The sequence below is a fragment of the Carassius carassius genome, chromosome 37 (genome assembly GCF_963082965.1).
Source record: "Carassius carassius chromosome 37, fCarCar2.1, whole genome shotgun sequence".
Classification (NCBI taxonomy): domain Eukaryota; kingdom Metazoa; phylum Chordata; class Actinopteri; order Cypriniformes; family Cyprinidae; genus Carassius; species Carassius carassius.
In genome coordinates, this window is record NC_081791.1 from 29782130 (window position 1) to 29791050 (window position 8921).

General features: G+C 39.8%; 1 protein-coding gene across 2 annotated transcripts in view; it reads left to right on the plus strand.

The window, feature by feature from the left end:
• The first annotated feature begins 967 nt into the window (after window positions 1–967).
• The window catches only part of LOC132118636 (ras GTPase-activating protein-binding protein 2-like), a 15589-nt gene continuing 7635 nt past the window's right edge, over window positions 968–8921 (plus strand). The window contains exons 1-4 of one of the 2 annotated variants that reach the window (XM_059528606.1): window positions 968–1126; window positions 2761–2900; window positions 2973–3054; window positions 3863–4036. In XM_059528606.1, coding sequence (XP_059384589.1) covers window positions 2806–2900; window positions 2973–3054; window positions 3863–4036 — 351 coding nt within the window. In that variant the 5' untranslated portion in view covers window positions 968–1126; window positions 2761–2805. The remainder of the gene's footprint in view (window positions 1127–2760; window positions 2901–2972; window positions 3055–3862; window positions 4037–8921) is intronic. The other variant, XM_059528607.1, reaches the window with a different exon arrangement.

Sequence of the window (8921 nt, forward strand, 5' to 3'; positions counted from 1 at the left end):
GACTTTGCTGACAAATAAACTAAACAAAGGATCTCAAGCAGATCTAATAACCTTGAGGAGACAGAATGGAAAATCTCTTGGTGAAGATGAAGAGTTTACATGTATTTAACTGAACAGAGATGACATCACTGAATCCAATGATGAACTGCCTTTAACTATCATTTTGCATTATTGACACTGTTTTCCTAATGAATGTTGTTCAGTTGCTTTGACGCAATGTATTTTGTTTAAAGCGCTATATAAATAAAGGTAACTTGACTTGACAAGTGAATGAACCTTTAACAGTACAGGACATTATTACACAATAACAAGAAATCAGCGCTGGTCAGGAATCATCTGACCGCTGAATCAGAATCAAACATGCCAGCGAGTCATGTAAGAGATTAGAGAGAAGAAAATCATTCATCTTCAGTACTATTTGAGTTATTATTCAGTGCTATTAGTGATTAGAATAAACAAAACTTGAACTGAACTGATCTGAATGATGTCTTCTGAGGCTGCTTTACAGCTGAACTGAACTTGTTTCATAATCGATGAGCTTTACACAGTTATTGAACTGAATCTAAACTCAATCTTTACAGATACTTTACAGCTCTTTCATGTTTGATGACACTGACATCATTGTTTACTGTATTCTACAGAAAGTGCTGTAGGCTACAAATAAAAGTGACCTGACTTTATTATGTGAGCACATTCAAGTCAAACTAAATCAATAAAATGGCCATAAGAGTTTAAAGACAGCTCTTTGTCAAAATAATTTCTCAAGGGAACAATCTGATATTGTGTGAAATGTTATTTATTTTCAGATATAATCGCTTTGGGATGTCGCTTTTAAACATAGCAACAAATCTCACAATATACCTGGAATTTTATTTAATTTCTTAATCACGTATTAATGGAAATTAAAACTGAAAGTGCTTAGTCCTCGGTTCGTGCGCGTGTTTGCCGTGCACGCGACCGGAAGTCGCAGTCTTCTGCGTCACAGGCGCGCGCTCACGTCACGTCTGCGTCCGTGTATGTATATTTGGACTCGGTGCCGCGGCTCGTGTTTTACCGGGTAAAGAGGAGCGGACCGATCGCCGCTTGCTGCAGTGGAGTGTGTGTTTCAGTTTTCCGGTCACAGACGGTGAGTAATCCGCTAGCATCAAGCTAAAGCACTCGCCGGTGCTATTGTCTGCGTCTGCGGCGCGCACGTAACGTAACGTACATCTACTTTGACCTCATGCCAACTATCTGTCTGTCTGTCCATTCGCTCTTATTCTGTTTGTGTTTCTTTGGAAGTCATTCTGCTGTAAATATCTACCTTGTATGTTATTTACTTCTGTCTGTCTATTTCTCATCCATCCAGATTTTGTATTCAGTGTTTATCATTCTATTAGGAGGAATCCTTTTAATATCTGTCTGTCTATTTTTCTGTGTTCATTCATGTTCTGTGTTTTTCAGTGTTTAGATATAAATATGTGAGATTGACTGCAGGGCTCTAGACTAACTTCTTTTCTTAGGTTCATCATCACAAAAGTTAGGTTCACCCAAATTTTCGACTGCCTCATATTTAACTCTCCATATTTGCAAGATCACTTTTTTTTATTAATTACTGACAATATTGACTTGTAGCCTAAATGATTAACTAACAAACTGGTCAACATAAAGTTCTTTATTTGAAGCACAATTCTACAATAAAAGTAACTTCCTGAAAAAGTGTAGGTGCTTAAAGATCTTCACTGAGCTGGAAATTAAACTTAAAACATCTCAAGATAAATTTAATTAAGTTTTAAGGGGTTCAAATCTGATGTCTCAATGTCTCATGGACTGTCCTCCACTGCAGTCACATGATCCTCAGATGACCAGCTCCTGTAGTTTGGTCTTCTTGATCTTTGGCCTTGTCTAACCCAGCTGGACTCTCCGCACTGATTCTGATCAGATCTTCACTGTGTCTGAAGGAAGGATGCTCTAGTGTCTGATCTGAACAGAGAAACACTCCCTAAACAGCTTATACTACTGTCTCAGCTATTAAAATAGTTCAGTTTGGTATGTAATGGCAAAGTGATTATATTTAAAGTTGATTTAGAAAAACGTTTGGAGCATTTTATGTTTGTTAAACATACGTTTTAGTTCTAGTTTTTTAAGTAATGACCAAGCTGTCAGCGGCAGACATTGAGCCTATGTTTGATCAATTTAGCCTTCTCAAATCATCACGACTAGTCTAAAATAAAATCTATAGATATAAAACGGTTGGAGCATATATCAATTTTCAAACGTTAGACCCAGATAAATGTGCACAAGATCCAATAGTTTGTGTAGAGAAACTTCAGGACATGGAGACGACGGCGTGATCACTTGTGTTTTTCAGTAGATACACCGTCATTTTTGCTCATAAAGGTGAGAGTAATACATCATTCCTAACTGCAAAGGGTCTACTTGTATTTGTGTGCACTCACAATATCAACAAAATGTTGTGCTTTTATAAAATAAACGCACATGATAGGCTTTCTGCAATCTCGTCTTGAATAGGAGCGCTTCACAAAAATGAACCAAAGCTCAGCGAAAACATGCCTCACAGACAATATTAATATTGTCACCAGTGCAGGGCTCTGGTGTCTGTTGTTGAACCACAGGGAGACTTTCAGAGTCGCAGAGATTGTTTTCCCCCTGGAACGGCTGGTCGCACCATTGAGAAATTAGATCTCAGCCTGGAGCCCTGGACTGAGCTGATGAAAGTTCTCACGGTCTGTTTCTGTGTCACGTGTGTGTGTGTCGTAGTGTGTGTCTCGTGTGTGTGCGTGTGTGTGTGTGTGTGAGAGAGCGATGGTGATGGAGAAGCCCAGTCCCCTGCTCGTAGGACGTGAGTTTGTGCGTCAGTACTACACGCTCCTAAATAAAGCTCCAGATTACCTGCACAGGTGAGTGTTGAGCGGTCCGAGCAGCAGATGTCAGCGATGCACGCGGCTCACGCTGTGTGTGTGTGTCCGCAGGTTTTACGGCCGCAGCTCCTCGTATGTCCACGGCGGTCAGGACAGCACTGGGAACCCGGAGGAGGCGGTGTACGGTCAGGCGGTGAGTCCTCTGACAAAATCTTTTTTTTTTTATTAGGGGTTCAAGCACGCAGTGCTGAAACCCTATTGTAATTGTTAGGATTTTTATTATTATTATTCCGAACGTGCAGCCCAAACTGTAAGGCCTAGAGACTTGAAACTTGGTCAGATCATAGAGCTCAATTTGGGGAGAACCTATCAAAGTCTCAGCCCAAGACTCCCCGCATATGCTCCACAGATGGAGTGTGAGAACCTGGCGTTACGTCTGTATGTCCAGTCTGCTCTGTTCTCACGCTCTATTTAGGCGTTCTGCATTCTGATTGGTTCAGATAGCATACTGTGGGAGGTCAGTGCCATGAAAAATTGTTAAAGTGATTTTGGTTAATCGCACAGCCCTAAAATTTATTCAAACATTCTTCAGCCCAAAATTACTGCTTGCTTGTTGCTTTAAATCAGAATCAGAAAGTAGGAGCTGCTTTGTTTATGGGGTTTCAAGGGTAATGTTGTTCCATCAGCATCATCTGCTGTCAGAGAGTGAATGTGCTATCATCCGCGCTTGTTTACATGAGTGCACACACAAATAATTTGCATTCTTTATAATTATTTAATTCAAGTCACTTTTATTGTTCACAGTATTTTGAGGTGCCCCCGATAACAATATCATGCATGTTCATTATAGTGATATATTGCAGGCACACGTCTGGTCTGACATTGCATTATAATGTGGCTTATAGCTGAGATCATGTTCGTATAGTCTGAACACATTGAACACAGCACCAGTGACTGACAGGAGTGTGTGTGTGTGTGTGTGTGTGTGTGTGTGTGCGCAGGAGATCCATAAGAAGGTGATGTCGCTGCAGTTCAGTGAGTGCCACACTAAGATCAGGCACGTGGATGCCCATGCGACGCTGGGGGACGGGGTGGTGGTGCAGGTGATGGGCGAGCTGTCCAACAGCGGCCAGCCCATGAGGAGGTTCATGCAGACCTTTGTGCTCGCTCCAGAGGTGAGTGAGTGTGTGTGTGTGTGTGTGTGTGTGTGTGTGAAACGACTAGGGTTGGCTATGACAAGTCTTGGTTAGCCTAACGCAGTACACTTACTCGCAGTACAGCGAGGTGTTGTTGTTTTTTTTGTTTCGTTTTTTAAATAAATCTAGGCATATGGTGATGAATGGTGAAATCATGATGAAACTATGGGTTTGTTGAAACCACAAGCAGTTCTGTCTTGGCAAGGTTGAGTTGAAGGTGATGGTCCATCATACAGCTAGAAATGTCTGTTAGACAAGCTGAGATGCGAATAGCTACCGTGGGATCATCAGGATGGAATGAGAGGTAGAGTTGAGTGTCGTTAGCATAGCAGTGGTGTGAAAAGCCATGTTTCTGAATGACAGAACCTAATGATGCCATGTAGACAGAGAAGAGAAGTGGTCCAAGAACTGAGCCCTGAGGCACCCCAGTAGTTAGATGTTGTGACCTGGACACCTCACCTCTACAAGATACCTTGAAGGATCTGACTCTTTAACAGTTTAATGTTTGAAATTTAATATTAATCTAGTTGTTTTTGCTGTAGTTTTAGAGGGTAAAAAAAGTATTGAACATGTCAAAATGTTTCACAAAGTTTCACAAAAATTTCTAAAGGTGCTGTTGACTTTACATTTTCACCAGATGTCAGAAAGAAAGAAAACAATATCAATAAGTTCAGAAATTAAGTTCTGTGTAATCAAATGGAATGACACTGGGGAAAATAATTGAACCGATGAAGACAGGGAGTTGAACAATTCATGGAAAGCAAAGACACCAGCAGAAATCTATCAGAAAAGCAATCCTGGCCCTCGTCAGTGGAAATGAATATCAGCTTCAGACCTTACACCTACAGTCGTGGCCAAAAGTTTTAAGAATTACATGAATATTAGTTTTCAAAAAGTTTGCTGCTAAACTGCTTTTAGATCTTTGTTTCAGTTGTTTCTGTGATGTACTGAAATATAATTACAAGCACTTCATACGTTTCAAAGGCTTTTATGGACAATTACATGACATTTATGCAAAGAGTCAGTATTTGCAGTGTTGGCCCTTCTTTTTCAGGACCTCTGCAATTCGACTGGGCATGCTCTCAATCAACTTTTGGGCCAAATCCTGACTGATAGCAACCCATTCTTTCATAATCACTTCTTGGAGTTTGTCAGAATTAGTGGGTTTTTGTTTGTCCACCCGCCTCTTGAGGATTGACCACAAGTTCTCAATGGGATTAAGATATGAGGAGTTTCCAGGCCATGGACCCAAAATTTCAACATTCTGGTCCCCGAGCCACTTAGTTATCACTTTTGCCTTATGGCACGGTGCTCCATCGTGCTGGAAAATGCATTGTTCTTCACCAAACTGTTGTTGGATTGTTGGAAGAAGTTGCTGTTGGAGGGTGTTTTGGTACCATTCTTTATTCATGGCTGTGTTTTTGGGCAGAATTGTGAGTGAGCCCACTCCCTTGGATGAGAAGCAACCCCACACATGAATGGTGTCAGGATGCTTTACTGTTGGCATGACACAGGACTGATGGTAGCACTCACCTTTTCTTCTCCGGACAAGCCTTTTTCCAGATGCCCCAAACAATCGGAAAGGGGCTTCATCGGAGAATACAGACATCCCAAGTCTCCCGGAAGTTCCGGGAGTCTCCCGCATATTGAAAGCGGCTCCCTGAGACCCGCAAATTAGTTAAAATCTCCCGGAATCTAGACCGAGCGAGCAAAAGCGCGCATGCGAAACAGATACTGTGTTTCAAACCGTGTAGCGCACGCACGGCGGAGAGGGAGAGGGAGCGAGAGACCTTGCGTGTGTGTGCTAATGTGCGTGTGTGCGAAGCGCATGTAAGACAGAGAGCATCCTGATTGGCCTGTTTCTGCAAATCAACCAATCAATTGTCAGTGTGGGCGGGCTTTTATCTCTTGTCCCGAACAAAATAAATCGGTTATGTCTATCTAGAAACAGGAGCACCATGGCAGAGGGAGAGTGCCACAAAACAAAAAAAGTATAAGACACATTTTACGGCAGACTACACGAAAGTGTACTCCTGTCTTATAGGTGTCAAACATAATGACAGTCTTGCTCAAGCATTGCCCATGGAGGGTTATATGATTGCAAAAGGCATGTTGAGGTGAGTTGACAGGTTTCATTTCATCTGTATATTATTCAGGCTAGTTGCCAAGGCTACATGAAAACAACCAACTCCTTAGACCTGTTTAAAGTTGCAATGGAAAATAAATAAATGCAGTTTACATAAATTGTATAAACCGATTATATAAATAGTAAAAGTGATCTACATATTTAAACATAATTAATGAATAATTACATAGGCCTATAGCTTATAGAAATAATATTTTATGCTTTTATATCTGTTAGGGACCACAACATGTTAGGGAGGCTAAGCACAGGGAAGGCTGCTCCAATATATCTCCGTTCTCTCATTCAGATGTCTCAAAGTCTCACTAAGAAGGTGACTACAGCTGAGATGTATTTCCTTCCTTTTGGGGGGGGGGGGGGACCTCCCTGAAATGACTTTTTGCAGGTTGGGATGTCTGAGAATATGACTTTGCCCCAGTCCTCAGCAGTCCATTCACTATACTTTCTGCAGAAGATCAATCTGTCCCTGATGTTTTTTTTGGAGAGAAGTGTCTTCTTTGCTGCCCTTCTTGACACCAGGCCATCTTCCAGAAGTCTTGTCCTCACTGTGCGTGCAGATGCGCTCACACCTGCCTCCTGCCATTCCTGAGCAAGCTCTGCACTGGTGGCACTCCAATCCCGCAGCTGTATCCTCTTTAGGAGACCATCCTGCCGCTTGCTGGACTTTCTTGGACGCCCTGAAGCCTTCTTTACAAGAATTGAACCTCTTTCCTTGAAGTTCTTGATGATCCTATAAATTGTTGATTTAGGTGCAATCTTAGTAGCACAATATCCTTGCCTGTGAAGCAAGCTCCTTTAATGACAGCAATGAAATGCAGTGGAAAGGTTTTTTTGGGATTAAGTTAATTTTCATGGCAAAGAAGGACTATGCAATTCATCTGATCACTCTTCATAACATTCTGGAGTATATGCAAATTGCTATTATAAAAACTTAAGCAGCAATTTTTCCAATTTCCAATATTTATGTAATTCTCAACTTTTGGCCACGACTGTACAGTACATAACCAGAAGTCTGTCTAATAATCAGATAGAGCTGTTAAAGGAATTAATGTGTACAAAGTATTATAACAATTTCTTTTATATTATTAGGAATAGAAAGGCAAACATCATAATACTTTCACATTTGTTGTCAGCATTTAGCAAATATGCATTTATATAATTTAAACAAATCTTCAAATGAACATTCAAATTATGCATTTGTCCACCGTCATATTCATGTAATTTTCTCTGTGTGCTGTTTGTTAAATGAGTTTTACCCTTGTTTTATTTGAAAAAATTATTCCCAATACACACAAACTTCCCAGAATACTGAGTGCCCTGTTGGTTACAGTGTTTACTTACTTTTTAATTATATTTTTATTAAATATTTATTTGTGAAAAAAATATCTTGTCATCTAAAGCATAAGTATGTTTATTTTACACATTTATTTTTTTTATCCATTGTCAAATGATTAAAAATTTCTCAAATATTAAAAATGTAAAAAAAAAATTATATCAGCTTTATGTCGGCTATCGCCCCCCTGCTTTCCAACAGTTCGGCATCAGCTGTCAAAAAAACAATATCGGTCGACCACTAGTCATCACCAACAAAGGCTTTTGTACGAAGTATTTAATAATAGGGATGCACCAAAAATGAAAACTCTTCGCCGAAAGCCGAACAAAATGAAACACTGGGCCGAAGTCCGAATACTGAACACAGATTTTCAACCCCCCCCCCCACCAATGTAGACCTATTTTGCTAGTTTTTTCCCAACATTAATTAAATTACCAAAATGTGCCTTTTACTGTTTTGTCCTGCTTTTCAAATTAAAAAGTCTATTACAAATCAACAATTAAAAATACTTACTTAACACTGAACATTTTTTGTACATTCTAGCAGACAATATACCAACAAAGCACAATTAGTAAACAAGTTAATAAAATATTTTTTGGCCATTTTTGAGACTTGAATCAGTGTGTATTTTTACTGTACACATAAAGGCAGCCTTGCTGAGCAGAAGAGACTTCTTTTAAAACATTAGAATATATTACAGATCCCGATTTGAACACTGTGTGAATGTTATAATAAATTTATTAACAGATCTGTTTTAGGGTAATTATAATCATTATTATTGTCTTTAAAAAAAATTACAGAATGACAGTAAAATTATAAAACTATCATTTATTAATATCGATGGAGATGCTGCTTTTTCTCAGCTTTTATTTTGGCAGAAACACGAAAAGCAGTGGTTCCTTTTTTTGACAACAGCATGCAGATTTATAAATTATTTTCGTTACCAGTTGGATGTTGGAAAGATGTTTGTTGCAGGTATAACATTGTCACATTCCTTTAAAAATATTAACAGAAATGTTGCTGAGCAACTGACGAGTAACAAGTTCAGCGCAGATTTTCCTCGAGCTTTGGACTTGGTTCCCTTCGCCGCAAGCTCGTGAAGCGCTGTCAGAACTCATGCAACACGTGCATGCATTAGAAAATATAACTTTCTGCAGTTTACTTATTGTTTGATGTCATTTCGCGATTTCAATCATCATACAATAACCTAACCACCATCATCAGCAACCTCTTCTTCTCGTCTGAGACGTGATGCAGCCCTAAACAGTCTCTCGCTGTCCGAGCTTCGTGAATGATTTCTGCATCTTTCTCTGATAGTTTTAAATATTTTCACACCGCTAACATGTTTGCTGCATTAGTGCGATCACGTTAGTTATTGTTCGGTACAT